Raw genomic sequence first — 16,867 nt, forward strand, 5'->3', positions numbered from 1 at the left:
GGCCTCCTCTGATTGAGTTAGTTCTCATGAGAGTGGTTCGTTTCTGAGACAGGGTCTCACCATGTAGCCCTGGATGCTCTAGAATTTGCTGTGTATACCAAGCTAACATCAAACTCCGAGGTCCTCCTGTTTTCGTGTCCTCGTCCCAAGTGTTGGGATTAAAGACACACTGTGACTGACCCACAAAAGTGGTGTTTTGTACAATGAGACCATTGCAGGTTCTTTGCCTGATTCATTATCACATGTTGTAGCCAGAGGTCCTTCGTGAGGCAGGTGTCTGGCCATCTGGCCATTTGGACTTGTCACCTATCAGAACTGTGAGCAACATAAACCTGTGATTGTATCTGTTACTCAGTGATGAGTATTTTGTTATAGCAACATAAAATGGAGTAATAATTCCCGAAGGCCTCTGTGTAGAATTTGATACTTGTGACCAAACAAGTGTCAACCCTGCTGCTGTGGATGCCTTGATTTGTAACCCAGCAATGGAGGAAAATATCATACAATATTGGTTCACTGAGTGTTTTGAATTTGTTTTAGCAGTGGTAGGGACCCTGTATCAATTCCCTGTTATGGTTATGACACCTTGCTCAAAACATAGTGTCTTAAAAAATTAAAAAAAAAAAAGTCCAGTCCTGTAGTTCTGGAAAGCATTGGCTGTCCTTCAGGAGGCTTTTCTTTTCAAACCTTTTTAAGTGTTTTCAGAGGTCATTGGATAACGTGATGTCTTCTCCTTCTGCCATGTGGGTGCTGAGGATTTACACAGGTCTCCAGCTTGGGAGCAAGTATCCCAACCACTGAGCTGTTACTATGGCTCGGTCTTTCAGGGGCCTGGAGGGACATTGGCTCCTTGAAGTCTCTGAAGGCTGCCCATGTGCCTGATCATGCCACCAATCTCACATTGCCCTGCTCTCTACTCAAATCAGCGCATTTTCTCCATTGTCTTCTTGCTCCCTCTTATAAAAGCCGATGTTATCAGACAGAAGCCCCCCTTGTGACCCAGGATAGTCTCCCCATAAGTTCTCAGCTTAATAGTTGCTTTTTATGACCCTTCTTTAAGGCCATGTATTCCCAGTCCTAGGGCAAGAGTGTGGACCTTGTGTAGGGCTGTTATTCTGCCTTCCTGTCATTGCTGTACCTCACTGACTTACTACCACAGAAAGGTCTTCTGAGACCACCCCGAGACCAGCATCTGTTTTATTAATTCTTTTTTTCCCACCTCACACCAGTCAGAATGGCTGAGATCAAAAACTCAGGTGAGAGCAGAAGCTGGTGAGGATGTGGAGAGAGAGGAACACTCCTCCATTGCTGGTGGGATTGCATGCTGGTACAACCACTCTGGAAATTAGTGTGGAGGTTCCTCAGAAAATTGGACATAGTATTACCTGAGGACCCAGGTATACAGAAAAATTTGTTGACTCTTAAGAGAGTGGTTATATTTTCTAAACTTATTTATTTTTAATCTAAGTGACAAGTCACTGTCTGTTTCTGTGTAGTAGGCAGGTAGAGCAGAAACTTGGTCAGTCTAACTCCTCCTAGCATGTGGAGTACTGTCAGAGAAGTTTGTTCAGCTCACCTTTTTGATTATGGCTTTTGAAAAATCACCTTGCCGGGTGGTGAAGGCACACACCTTTAATCTCAGCACTTGGGAGGCAGGGGCAGGTGTATTTCTGAGTTCGAGGCCAGCCTGGTCTACAAAGTGAGTTCCTGGACAGCCAGGGCTACACAGAGAAACCCTGTCTTGGAAAAAAACAAAAAAAAAAATAAGAAGAAAAATCACCCTATGTATGTTATAATTGTATTAAGTAATACACACTTAAAAATGCTTAAACCTTAGTTAAAATAAGATTTCCTTTTATTTCCTTTGAATTTAAGTTTTCCCTTGACTGAGGCCTGTAGAAACAATAAACAAAAACATACAAAAACACATATTAAAAAGGAACTTCAGGAAGAAAATTTATAAAAATCAGACTGAATTACCCTGTGAAAACTGAATAGTACTACAGGGTATTATGTTAAGTGAGGTAAGCCATGCAGAAAGACAAGTACTTATTATCGTTTCTCACTTATGATAGCTTAAAATGTTAGTCTAGAAGAAGAGGAAGAGGGGGAGGGAAGGAGGGAGGAGGAGAAGGAGGAGGAGAGAAAGGAGGGAAAGAAAGAAGAGGAGGAGGAGGGAGAGAGAGAAGAGTAGGGGGAGGAAGAAGAGGAGGAGGGAGAGGAGGAGAAGGAGGGGGAGGAAGAAGAGGAGGAAGTGGGAAGGGGAGGAGGAGGAAGTGGGAAGGGGAGGAGGAGAGAGAGTCATAATAGTAATTATTAAAGCCAGGAAAAAAGGAGTGAAAAGGAGCTATCAGGGGGTTGTATAACAGGTACCACACACATACAGTGGAGTAATGAGCTCTTCTGTACTGTAGGATGATGGGAGTTCACAGTAAGCTCTTAGATATTTTATGAAAAATTATAGGAGAAGAGCTCAGAGGCTCCAAATATTAAGAACTGGTAAGGAAATAGAAATTATCATCACCCTGATATAATTTTATAAAAATGTTTTGAAATATTACACTGTACCTTGGACAGATAAGCAATTATCACATGCTAATTATCAAGGAAAAAAGAATTAGAATGAACAAAAACAGTAACTACATTACTGAAATTAATGGTAGTGGTACCGGACTCTGAGCTATCAAACCAATGTAGCCTGTTCACCACAGATTTATGATGTTAATATTGACAATTCAGAGGAGACGGAGATAAAAGCTGTTACAGTCACATAAGGGCCTGGAAGAGGACAAGAGGGAAAGGTTCAGTTCAATTGAGACATCAGTTCTGGTAAGTAGGCCTTTCCTGATGCAGTTCCCAAAACAGGATCTTAGTGCTTCAGGAAGCCCAAGGAGCTTTGAGGCAGAAATAAACTGTCTATTGACCTGGCATTTAGATCGAGCAGGCCTAATGGGAAGACTGCATCTAGAAAGCAGGTAATTTGTAGTCACATCATGGTTTACTTGGGCATCCAGGTGATTACTAAGACAGCCTGTTAGTGAGAAATACTAACAGAATACTCCAGAAATACTGAGTCAGCGCCTAGTGCTGGACAGCACCAATTCCTTGATTTCATCCTGTTCTGCAGTGAGGAGAGAGATGGAAGACTATGGGAGAGGAGTGTTGTGGACTGAACCGGGCCTTCCAAAAATTCATGTACTGGAGCTGTTACCTCGTGTGGCTATACATGAAGACAGGGTTTTTAAAAGAGGAGATTCAGGTTAAATGAGGTCATCCAGCTGGGGTCCCTAATCCAAGAGGACTCCTGTCCTCAGGGCAAAGAGGAGTGACTCTGAGAGTTCACACAGGAAGACTGCATGAGGACATGGTGAGGCCACACAGACGACTTGGGAGAAACTGAACCTGCCAGCCTCTGTCCAGGGACACCCATCCTCCAGAACTGTGGATAAGGGACTCTGTTATTTAAGTCACCCCACCTGTGGGCTTCTGTTAGGGCCTCTGTGGCAGTTTCTAGGCTGAGTCCTGAGATTCAGATAAGGTTGTTTTCTGGAAACTGCCTAGGGCAAGGGTCTGGTACAGAAAAGCTCTCAGGAGAAGTCGTGAGTAAAAGATACAGGCAATGTTGTTCTTTTGAACTAGAGAATAGATGAAAGAAGTCCATGTGGACAGGGTGCAGGGAAGAGCACTGTGCTTGCTTGGGGTGGGCAGGAGATGTTGCTGTGGTAGAAAAGCAAGGCTCTTTGATAGAACAGGGAGTTGTAAGGAGTGACTCCAAGGACACTGGTAAGTGAAGGAAAGCAGGGCTTGGTGGTACCTGGAGTTGGCTGTGAGGAGTTGGAAGAGTTGTGCTTGACTGACTGACGAGGCTGAAGGAATCTGAACCCTTGCTTTTCCTGGTCAGAGGAGAACTGAGGGCTTAGAAACCGGTGTACAGGAGTCTCCCACCCACGTTCTTTCAGATGCTGTTCAGTCTTGTTGCCCCAGAAAGCTCTTTTATTGCTAGTTAGGCCTCTTTTTTCACCACGTCCTGAATGTAGTGAGCGTGAAGTCCAGGGCTGGTTGCAGCCCCACTGATGCCCTGTTCTTGGATTGGCAACACTATCAGCCTCATTTGCTACATCAGGCTGCTGAAGTGGATTCAGCTCTAACACAGTGTTCATTGTTTCTCTTCATGATAGCATTTATATATGTTTATTTTATTAGGCACATATGAAAAAACAGACCCGACAGCACACAAACGTACAAACAGAAGAATAACCACTATAAAAATCTGGTAGTCCATAGTCTACCGCTTAGAGCTAGTGACTATTGGCACTGGGAGTGCAAGGAAAAAGCTGTTATGGTTCCTGTAGTTTATGGCCATGATCATCCAATATGCAAATATGAATATGATCAATAGGTACGTTTAGAGCCCCTGCTTGTTGTCAGAATTCGTAGGATGACACAATAAACAGTGATTATCTTTGTCAAAGAAACATTTGGGGGGTGATATTCTCAGGTTGTACAAAATCTTAAAGTTTGCTCTTAGAAAGAGGTGGCAACTTCTTTGAAATTAGGTCTCACCACTTAGAACTGGAATGTTATTTTAAAGGTATACCTTAGAAGTTTGATGGAGGATTTTGTTTTTAATTTTAGTTTAACTGTCTTCCTTTAAGTATATTTACTGTATTACTTCACTCTTGAATGAAGCTTAATTTTGAAAGTGCTGCTCATAGACCAGAGAACAGGGCAGTAAAGTTGGATATGCAGTGTTTCCTGAAGAAAGACAAAGCAGAAAAGCAGGCTGATGGTAATTAACTTTGAGCTGGTGAGCACTCGGCTCCCAGGAAGGCCCACCGCTTTGCTCTAATATGCCGTCCTTTATCGTCCTCTCTGAACTGTTGTCTCATTTCTGATGCCAGGAGCCTTTCAGAAGCATCCTAGGAATGCTCACATCTGGTCACCACAGCTGCCTAGTAAATCTGCTTTACCTTTCTGATGTTGCAGCTGACGCACGTGGACAAGGCAAGCTTCCAGGTGGACGCCTTTGGAACCTCTTTCATTCTCGATGTGCTGCTGAACCAGTAAGTGCCTACTGCTGAGTTGTCTTCACATCAGATATGCTACCTAGGGACGTCAAGGTGTCCATGCTGCTGATAGTAGGAAATGAATGCACATTAGAAGTTGAACCATGTTACCAGCTCACTTTCAGAAATGTGGAATGGAAGGCAAGGGTTCTTCCAGCACCTGCATCATGAGAACATGTCCGACCTGAGTTTCCGATGGATGATAGATTAGGAAATACACTTAAGGCAGTAAAAGCCCCTTTCTCTGTGTGTGTGTGTGCTTGTATGTGGACATATCCATGTACATACGGGTTCATTCGTGTATAGGTGGGTCTGGAGCTCAGAGGACAATTGGTGGAATTCGGTTCTTACTGTTTGGGTCCTAGCCATTGAAATCAGACCCTCAGGCTTGGTAGCAGGCACCGTGGCCTGCTGAACTGCTGAGCCATCTTAACTGTTTCGTTCTTGTGGTTTTTGAGAGAAAGGGTCGGGGAAAGAGAGAGGGACTTTTTACTCATGTGCATTCTGTCCAACTTGCTTATGTTCTTTGAAAAATTCTGCATGTAAAACCACATATGACCATATTTACCAGAACAAAAATAAGAAGCTTATAATGCTGGGAGAAAAGTAGATTTTAAAAAAGATATGGTATGAAGATATTAGAAAATGTTTTTCTTTTTGGCCTGGTATCTATACTAAATGTAGGTGGTACATGGCTATTTCCTTTTTAAATTTTTCTTTACTCTTGAATTTATACATATGTATAATGAAATACTGTATAATCTTAACCATAATTACTCAGTTTTTATACCCCTACTTCTCTATTTCTCATATTACCTCAGCACATTCTTTTCCCGACTTTGTGCCCCCTTAAATTACAAACTGAATCTAGTTAGTACCGTTCATATATGCATGGACATGGGACTGTTCACTGGAGCACAAGCATCCTACCAGTGGCCACATCTCAGAAATGATTGTCCAACTCTCAGCAACATACTACCACTGACTACTCAGTAATCCCTGACAATACCTATGCTGGTGTTTTGGCTGGCTTGATCTTACGAGGACGTACGCAGGTGACTCCAGCTGCCGTTGGTTCATGGGTGCACATGTGTATCATAGTCACTTGCTATGGTGAAGAGACACCATGACCAAAGTAACTCTTATAAAAGAAAGCATTAAACTGAGGGCTCGCTTAGAGCTTTAGAGGTTCTCCCATTATTACCATCATGGCAAGGAACACGCTCATTGCAAGCATACTTGATGCTGGAGAAGTAGCTAAGTGTTCTACATCCTGGTCGGCAGGCAGCAGGCAGAGAGAGATGCTGGGTCTGTTGTGAGCTTTTTGAAACCTTCAAGCCCACCTCCAGTGACACACTCCATAAGCCCACCTCCAACAAGGCCACACCTCATAATTCTTTTAATCTTTCTCATAGTACCATTCTCTGGTGTCTGAGCATTCTAATATATGAGCCATTGGGGGAATTTCTTATTCAAACCACCACAGTCTACAAGGCAGCATTCCATAGCGCTCTTCCCCATCCTCCAGCTCTTATGTCTTCTTCTACCTAGTTTTCTAAGATGTTCCTTTGTGTGTGTGTATGCGTGTGTGTGTGTGTGTGTGTGTGTGTGTGTGTGCATGTGTGTGTATATGTGTGTGTGTGTGCATGTGTGTGTGTGTGAGGCATGATAATGTAGACATCCTGTTTGGGTTAAGCACTAAGTCTCATATTCTTGGTGCTTTGACAAGTTATGTATCTCTCCACTGACTCCTGACCAATGATAAAGAAATTTCTATGACCCAAGTTAAGAGCAGCCAGGGTCTATGGGTATAAACATATAAGCACAGATATTTAGAAAGCATTTTAACATCATGACCATTGATGTTAAGAATATAACCGTAGAAGGTTTTACTCAGGGCTGGTCACTTCCTAGCCATGGGCTAAATAATTTTTACACTCTCAGAAAAGGAATTTCATTTCGTGGAGCAGGACTGAAGTCTGGTCACAGCGTTATGACTTACTCCACATCAGTTGCATTGTTATTGCACCATGGGGCACAACTTGCCTTCAGGTTGGAGTTGCAGCGTGCAGAGCAAGGGTAAAGCCATGATGTGTTTTCGCCCCCATCAGCCTAGGTAGCACCTTACAGCATGGCCCATGATGGACATCAGGAAATTTCTTGCTTATATTTTGATTACTTTCTCTGTCTGATAGCCAAAGTGTGTGTATGCATGTGTGTATGTGCGCTTGTGTGTATACACATGTGAGCATGTGTGTGTGTGTGTGCACACGTGTGCATATGTATATGCACGTGCACATACATATATTGTGTGCATGTGTGTTGTTTTCATCAATAGGGTCTTACAGTCCAGTAAATCCTCATAAGTAATGGGAACAAGAGCACAGCTAAATGACAATAGTCTCTGTTACTTTTCAGATTTCTGGGTTCTCCCTGACCAAATAACTTGTAGGGAGGCATCTCACGACTTATATTGCAACTTATACGTAATAACCCATGAAGTCTATCAGTGAGCCAATTGTCTATTAAATACCGGGTATTCCATTTTAACTCCTTTTTTAAAAGTTATGTTTTGGAACTAGCTTACTTATTAGCAGGTTCTGTAGGCTTTTTCACACAGCATTAATTTTGCATACCCTACTCCACACTGCTCTTCTCCCTGTGCCCTGCCCTCATCCCCATTTCATTCATCAACTTGCAGGATTATCCACTCACAAGACATTTTACATTTCACCTGTGTTCTTCTGTCCCTCCAATTATTTCCTTTTAGCTGGTTTGTGAGATAGGGGACGTCTATGTGGTTTAACTCCTTAGGGTGAGCCCTCCCTTCACTCCCCCTGTTTAATCCCTGGTCATCCAACTTCCCTATTTTAGTTTTACCTAAAGCGAATCTCCTGCTTTCCATCTTGCAAGCACCTCCCAAAGCTCTGTCTAGTTTCCCGGTTTATGCTTGTGCTGCAAGTTAAACACCCAGAAGAGAAGGTTTGAAGGCATGGTCTGCATGTGAGAGGACAGAGCATTTGTCTTCCTGGGCCTGAGCAGTTACCTTATTCAGTATACTTTTTTTTCTAATTCCATTCATTTAGGCAAATTTTATGATGTAATTTTTCTTTACAACTTAGCAACATTGTATTGTACATAGGTGCTGTATTTTTTTATCCGTCCATCTCTTGGTACATGTATAGGTTGATTTCATTCTCGAGCTATTGTAAATAGAATGACAGAGGAAATAATGTGAAAGTGGCTCTGTAGTTGAGTATAAAGTGTGTTAGTAGCTATTTTTTCTATTCTGTAAAAAACAGGTTTTTTTCTACCTCATTTTTAACTAGAAGTTTTGTTTTATTTTATTTTATTTTTATTGATTTCATGGTTTCAGTTTATCTCACTGCTGAGGTTCTATTGGTTTAGAAAGAAGGAAAGTAGAAATTGAATTTGCTTTTTAAAAGTTTTGAGCTCTTCTCTCATGAAGGAATTCAAGGACTCTGGAACAAAGGAAAATTTTTTTCTTTTACTACAAGAAAATGTGTAGCTGCATATCAGTTGCAGAATAGATTTAATTATACTTATTTTTAGGTTGAAATTGAAGAAAAGGAATCATTATGTAACATTCCTTCCAAACAGACAGTAAGCCAGATTATCTATAATCAGATTATACAAGAGTTCATTCACCCTTTGGGTTGTAGTTTTGCAGAAGGCATTTTAAAAATTTAGAAAGGCTAAAAGCAAGAAACACAGCCAGTCCCTGTTTTGTCAGAGTTATTAAGGTTAGCGAGTGGCTTCCTTCATGGGTCATGGCTATGAAATTTCACTCTTTAGGACAGATACATTAATAACAGCAAACATATGGCCTCCTCTGCTATGATTAGTCCTAAGGCTAAACTGGAACTTCCGAAGGTCGGCAAAGGATAGAAGAAGGCTCAATAAAGACATCCAACATATTATCTGAGCAGTCCAGGCTGAGTCTTTTCCTGTAAATTACTCAACTGTTTTTTAACGAGTGAATAATTAAACAGAATAGTGGGAACTTTTTCTTTTCTATTCCCTGAGCATTTTATGACAGGTTACCTGTCAAAATGACCCCTCTATCAACAGACCACAGAGAAGCAAATGCCACAAGCAGAGAGATGGGCTCTACTGGAATGTGACACCTAAGCAAGCATTAGAAAGAACTCCTTGTCTGAAGTCCTTGTTTTTGGAAGAGATGCTCTTGTGCAGCTCTCAGGTCTGGGATGATCCAACTCCAAGATGTAGACGTGGGTCTTGTTATTATTATGGACTCTTTCCCTCTCCTTATTTCAGTAACATCCAAACACTTTCTCTCTCACACTGTGTGCCTTAGTCCAATCTTTTTATTTTCTCTTTCACCGAAGGGATGGTACCTAAGACTTGGAGGAGCTGACCACACTGAATAGAAGACAGCAGGGGTGCTGGGGTTGGGGTGGGGAAATCAAGGGCAGGAACAGAACACTCAGATTTTGGTCAAATGGGCAAGTTCAGACTTGCCAATTAGGAACATTATGCCTTCTTTCCATTGTAGCCTTGAATTTATAGGAAAAATAGGGGTCCAGATACATAAAAGACATGATATGTATTCAACTGGGAGAAAAAGCTAGTTCAGGAAGTCCTCCCTCTCCCCCTCCCTCTCCCTCTCCCCCTCCCCTCCCCCTCCTCTCCCCCTCCCCTCCCCCTCCCCCTCCCCTTTTCATGTGTATATGTTATATGTGTATGTGTAGTCCATCTATTTTGTTCCTGCCTTATACTATTATCATGTTATATCCTACAGATCTAAACCTTATGTCTATCCATTCTCTTGATCTTTGGCATTTATATCCTCCTCCATGTTTTTTGTTGTGATGAATAATGTTTCTTTGGATATTTTCCTACACAACTTATATTTTTCTCTTGAGTAAATATCCAAAAGTAAAATTATCAGGTCATATAGTCCCTTTCTTGCTAGAAAAATGCTCAAGTGTTTTCTCTAGTGGACTTTTGAGATTTTAGTTGTGGTATGACATGTGCTTCTTTCTGTGAATGCTATGTCTAGTGTAAAGAATTACTAAGGTTTTAGATTTTTGTATTGTCTATTGCAAATCTGGAAAGACTTCTATATTTTCTTTTTTCCATTTTTTATTAGTTATTTTATTTATTTACATTTCAAATGTCATCCTCCTTCCCAGTTTCCCCTCCACACCCCCCCCAGCCCGTTCCCCCTCCCCCTGCCTCTATGAGGGTGCTCCATCACCTGCCCACCCACTCCTGCCTCAGCACCCTAGCATTCTCCTACCCTGGGTCATTGAGCCTCCACAGAACCAAGGGGCTCCCCTCCCAATGATGCCCGATCAGGCAGTCTTCTACTAGATATCCAGCTAGAGCCATGGATACTCTTTGGTTGGTGGTTTAGTCCCTGGGAGCTCTGGGAGGGTCTGGTTGGTTGATATTGTTGTTCTTCCTATGGGGTTGCAAACCCCTTCAGCTACTTCTATAATATCATTTCTTTTCTTTTCTTTTTTTTTTGTGTTGAGTTTTTATACTGAGACTTCTTTATTTTTTATTGGATATTTTCTTTATTTACATTTCAAATGTTATGCCCTTTTCTTGTTCCTGCTTCTATGAGGATGTTCCCCATCCACCCACTCCCACCTTTGGGTCCGTGAATTCAATGGCTATAATCTTATTATGCTTCCTTGATTCAAAGTGAAACTTTTCCTTAGAAATAGATATTGAGCTTTTGAAACCTCTGCAGGCAAGAGTCTCCCATTGACAGAATACCCTAAGGAGCTATATGTGGACCATGGACCTCACATATTTTATCCTTAGCACAAGCATATTTCATTTCTGTTTTTGTTCATTTGTTTCTTTGCTTGTTTTCTCTCTTTTGTTTTGTAAGCAGGGTTTTGATATCTATCCCAGGTGGCCTCCAACTTCCTCCTAACCCTCCTGTTACATTCTGAGTGGTGGGATTGTAGTGTGCATTGATGGCCTGCTTCCATGATTATTAGCTTCTTCTTCCTTACCACCACCACCTCCACTGTCACCATCATGAGAGGTTGTAGTTTTAAACCATAAGCCCCCAAACTAAGATTTTGTTAGTATAGGTGTAGTTTCCTCGAATGCTAAGACATTCTTTGAACCATCCAGCATGGTTTGATTATTACTAGGTCTGCCTTAGGTTTCAAAGCCCAGAACTGAGGGAATTGGAAAGGAGGTACTGGAAAGGCCATTGGATCTGTCTGCTGTTGAGCCAGAGAGTGACTTGTAGAGAACAGACATTAAATACTAAAGCTAAGACCTGGGAAGTTATTTCTGAAAGGATGAAGTGAAGGACTTCTAGAGATTCAGAGGGGAGCTGGACCCTACACATCTTTCTATTACTGGTTCACATAAACTTTCTGTTGTTTTGTTCATTATTAAAAATATAGCCTTAACGTCTGGAATAATGACATATGACTATAATTCTAGTAGGCAGGAAACTGGGGTAAGAGAATTGTGAGTTGTAAATTAAGGTCCACCTGGGTTATCTAATCAGAGACTATGCCTACAAAATGGGAATAATCATCCATAGGAAAGCCATAATGAAGTCCATTACTTTATACTATTATGATATATATATATATTAATAAAAAGAAGATACAGCTATTACTTGATATTTTTAGCATTATCTTCTCTTTTTAACTGATAAGAAAATAAGAAAATCTGGAGGTTATAGCATGCTTATGAGCATATTATTTAAATTTGTAGATAAAAATAAAGAGGCATTTAATAAAAGCAAGGCCATAGTCAGGTTGTCAAGGAAGATAGCATAGAAATACTATTTTCATGTTTGAAATGATTTCTGTATATATTTTTCATTTATACATGTATTAGATCAGTTGAAAATGTATTTGATAGATTCAGTCAGTACTTTAAATGTGCAACAGTGAAACCTGCATTACAATTAAATGGTTTTGCAGAATTGAATAGATGCCCTTTTCATTTTTTACAGTGATTAGAGGACATATTGCACACTGTATCATCAGCATTCTCTGCTATCTATCAACAAGATGCCAAATGATTTAATCCTGCCAATTACCGAGCAGTGGTAGTAGGACAGATGCACAATAGTTTTAGTCTATATGGACAATACAACTAATTGAATTTCTTAGACATAGTATATCTTAATTGTATGCTATTGCTGCTGAGGTGTGGTATGGACAGTGGCCCAGGGTGGTGCACATCTGTGTTCCCATTTGTTTGGGAAACTAAGGAGGAAGAGTTACTTGAGCTGGTGAGTTCAATGAAACATTGGCAAATTTGTCTGAAAAACAAAGATAGTAATGTATTACCAAAGCCAAAACCAAACCAAAGTGTTCTCCAAAACAACAAAATATATTGGATGAATAAAATATTTTTTGAAATAAAAGATGTATGTGCAAATAAATCTTTCTGTTTTCTAGTTACTATTGAGTTGTAGAGGAAGGTACAGAGTATGCTTTATATATATATTGTGTTTTAATTAGGCATTTTCCTCAGTTACATTTCCAGTGCTATCCCAAAAGTCCCCCATACCCTCCCCCCACTCCCCTACCCACCCACTCCAACTTTTTGGCCCTGGCGTTCCCCTGTACTGGGGCATATAAAGTTTGCATGTCCAATGGGCCTCTCTTTCCAGTGATGGCCGACTAGGACATCTTTCGATACATATGCAGCTAGAGTCAAGAGCTCCGGGGTTCTGGTTAGTTCATATTGTTGTTCCACCTATAGGTTTACCCTTTAGCTCCTTGGGTACTTTCTCTAGCTCCTCCTTTGGGGGCCCTGTGATCCATCCAATAGCTGACTGTGAGCATCCACTTCTGTGTTTGCTAGGCCCTGGCATAGTCTCACAAGAGACAGCTATATCTGGGTCCTTTCAGCAAAATCTTGCTATTGTATGCAATGGTGTCAGCGTTTGGAGGCTGATTATGGGATGGGTCCCGGGGTATGGCAGTCTCTAGATGGTCCATCCTTTTGACACAACTCCAAACTTTGTCTCTGTAACTCCTTCCATGGGTGTTTTGTTCCCAATCCTAAGAAGGTGCAAAGTGTCCACACTTTGGTCTTCGTTCTTCTCGAGTTTCATGCGTTTAGCAAATTGTATCTTATATCTTGGGTATTCTAAATTTCTGGGGTAATATCCACTTATCAGTGAGTACATATTGTGCGAGTTCTTTTGTGATTGGTTTACCTCACTCAAGATGATGACCATCTTTGGCAGAGAAGCATCCTTCTCTGCCAAAAGGTCCATCCTTTTGCCTAGGAATTTCATAAATTCATTGTTTTCAATAGCTGAGTATACTCCATTGGTAAATGTACCACATTTTCTGTATCCATTCCTCTGTTGAGGGGCATCTGGGTTCTTTCCAGCTTCTGGCTATTATAAATAAGGCTGCTATGAACATAGTGGAGCATGTGTCCTTCTTACCGGTTGGGACATCTTCAGGATATATGCCCAGGAGAGGTATTGTGGGATCCTCTGGTAGTACTATGTCTAATTTTCTGAGGAACTGCCACACTGATTTCCAGAGTGGTGGTACAAGCTTGCAATCCCGCCAACAATGGAGGAGTGTTCCTCTTTCTCCACATCCTCGCCAGTATCTGCTGTCACCTGAATTTTTGATCTTAGCCATTCTGACTGGTGTGAGGTGGAATCTCAGGGTTGTTTTGATTTGCATTTCCCTGATGATTAAGGATTTTGAACATTTTTTCAGGTGCTTCTCTGCCATTCGGTATTCCTCAGGTGAGAATTCTTTGTTCAGCTGTGAGCCCCATTTTTTAATGGTGTTATTTGATTTTTCTGGAGTCTACCTTCTTGAGTTCTTTATATATATTGGATATTAGTCCCCTATCTGATTTAGGATAGGTAAAGAACCTTTCCCAATCTGTTGGTGATCTTTTTGTCTTATTGATGGTGTCTTTTGCATTGCAGAAGCTTTGCAACTTTATTAGGTTCCATTTGTAGATTCTCGATCTTACAGCACAAGCCATTGCTGTTTTATTCAGGAATTTTTCCCCTGTACCCATATCTCAAGGCTTTTCCATACTTTCTCCTCTATAAGTTTCAGTGTCTCTGGTTTTATGTGGAGTTCCTTAGTCTACTTGGATTTGACTTTAGTACAAGGAGATAGGAATGGATCAATTTGCATTCTTCTACATGATAACTGCCAGTTGTGCCAGCACCATTTGTTGAAAATGCTGTCTTTTTTCCACTGGATGGTTTTAGCTCCCTTGTCAAAGATCAGTTGACCATAGGTGTGTGGGTTCATCTCTGGGTCTTCAATTCTGTTCCATTGCTCTACTTGTCTGTCACTATACCAGTACTGTGCAGTTTTTACCACAATTGCTCTGTAGTACAGCTTTAGGTCAGGCATGGTGATTCCCCGAGAGGTTCTTTTATCCTTGAGAAGAGCTTTTGCTATCCTAGGTTTTTTCTTATTCCAGATGAATTTGCCGATTGCCCTTTCTAATTCGTTGAAGAATTGAGTTGGATTTTGATGGGGATTGCATTGAATCTGTAGATTGCTTTTGGCAAGATAGCCATTTTTACAATGTTGATCCATTTACAATGCCAATCCATGAGCATGGGATATCTTTCTATCTTCTGAGATCTTCTTTAATTTCTTTCTTCAGAGACTTGATGTTCTTATCATAGAGATCTTTCACTTCCTTAGTTAGAGTCACGCTAAGGTATTTTATTTTATTTGTGACTATTGAGAAGGGTGTTGTTTCCCTAATTTTTTCTCAGCCTGTTTATCGTTTGTGTACAGAAAGGCCATTGACTTTGTTGAGTTAATTTTATATCCAGCTACTTCATTGAAGCTGTTTATCAGGTTTAGGAGTTCTCTGGTGGAGTTTTTAGGGTCACTTATATATACTATCATATAATCTGCAAAAAGTGATATTTTGAGTTTTCCTTTCCAATTTGTATCTCCTTGATCTCCTTTTGTTGTCAAATTGCTCTGGCTAGGACTTCAAGTACAATGTTGAATAGGTAGGGAGAGAGTGGACAGCCTTGTCTAGTCCCTGATTTTAGTGGGATTGCTTCCAGCTTCTCACCATTTACTTTGATGTTGGCTACTGGATTGCTGTAGATTGCTTTTATCATGGTTAGGTATGCGCCTTGAATTCCTGATCTTTCCAAGACTTTTATCATGAATGGGTGTTGGATTTTGTCAAATGCTTTCTCCGCACCTAAGGAGATGATTATGTGGTTTTTGGATTTCTTCAGGATCTGTTGTTATATCTCCCTTTTCATTTCTGATTTTGTTAATTAGGATGTTTTCCCTGTGCCCTCTAGTTAGTCTGGCTAAGGGTATATCTATCTTGTTGATTTTCTCAAAGAACCAGCTCCTAGATTGGTTGATTCTTTGAATAGTTCTTCTTGTTTTCCACTTGGTTGATTTCTCCCGAGTTTGATTATTTCCGAACATCTACTCCTCTGGGGTGAATTTCCTTCCTTTTGTTCTAGAGCTTTCAGGTGTGTTGTCAAGCTGCTAATGTGTGCTCTTTCTAGTTTCTTTTTGGAGGCACTCAGAGCTATGAGTTTTCCTCTTAGATATGCTTTCATGGTGTCCCATAATTTTTGGCTTGTTGTGGCTTCATTTTCATTAAACTCTAACAAGTCCTTAATTTCTTTCTTTATTCCTTCCTTGACCAAGGTATCGTTGAGAAGAGTGTTGTTCAGTTTCCATGTGAATGTTGGCTTTCTATTATTTAATTTGTTGTTGAAGATCAGCCTTACTCCATGTGATCTGATAGAACGCATGGGACAATTTCAATATTTTTGTATCTGTTGAGGCTTGTTTTGTGACCAATTATGTGGTCAATTTTGGAGAAGGTACCATGAGGTGCTGAGAAGAAGGTATATCCTTTTATTTTAGGATATAATGTTCTGTAGATATCTGTTAGATCCATTTGTTTCATAACTTCTGTTAGTTTCACTGTTTAGTTTCTGTTTCCATGATCTGTCCATTGGTGAAAGTGGTGTGTTGAAGTCTTCCACTATTATTGTGTGAGATGCAATGTGTGCTTTGAGCTTTACTAAAGTTTCTTTAATGAATGTGGCTGTCCTTGTATTTGGAGCATAGATATTCAGAATTGAGAGTTCCTCTTGGAGGATTTTACCTTTGATGAGTATGAAGTGCCTCTCCTTGTCTTTATTGATGACTTTGGGTTGGAAGTCGATTTTATTAGATATTAGAATGGCTACTCCAGCTTATTTCTTCAGACCATTTGCTTGCAAAATTGTTTTCCAGCCTTTCTTTCTGAGGTAATGTCTATTTTTTTCTCTGAGATGAGTTTCCTGTAAGCAGCAAAATGTTGGGTCCTGTTTGTGTAGCCAGCCTGTTAATCTATGTCTTTTTATTGGGGATTTGAGTCCATTAATATTAAGAGATATTAAGGAAAAGTAATTGTTGTTTCCTATTATTTTTGTTGCTAAAGTTGGCATTCTGTTCTTCTGGCTGTCTTCTTTTAGGTTTGTTGAAGGATTACCTTCTTGCTTTTTCTAGGATGTGGTTTCCATCCTCGAATTGTTTTTTTTTTTTTTTGTTTTTTTTTTTTGTTTTTTTTTCTGTTATCATCCTTTGAAGGGCGGGATTCGTGGAAAGATAATGTGTGAATTTGGTTTTGTTGTGGAATACTTTGGTTTCTCCATCTATGGTAATTGAGAATTTGGCTGGGTATAGTAGCCTGGGCTGGCATTTGTATTCTCTTAGTGTCTGTATAACATCTGTCCAGGCTCTGCTGGCTTTCATAGTTTCTGTTGAAATACTGGTGAAATTCTGATA

At 40.5% G+C, this 16,867-nt stretch overlaps 1 protein-coding gene across 1 annotated transcript in view; it reads left to right on the top strand.

Moving 5' to 3' along the window:
* The window catches only part of LOC147004979 (protein DBF4 homolog A-like), a 153,300-nt gene that overhangs the window by 31,696 nt on the left and 104,737 nt on the right, over nucleotides 1-16,867 (top strand). Inside the window, exon 2 of the mRNA XM_085836504.1 lies at nucleotides 4,987-5,063. Within this exon, the coding sequence (XP_085692630.1) occupies nucleotides 4,987-5,063 (77 nt within the window). The remainder of the gene's footprint in view (nucleotides 1-4,986; nucleotides 5,064-16,867) is intronic.

This window comes from Mus caroli, unplaced genomic scaffold (genome assembly GCF_978045245.1).
Source record: "Mus caroli unplaced genomic scaffold, Mus_caroli_1 scaffold_4, whole genome shotgun sequence".
NCBI lineage: Eukaryota > Metazoa > Chordata > Mammalia > Rodentia > Muridae > Mus > Mus caroli.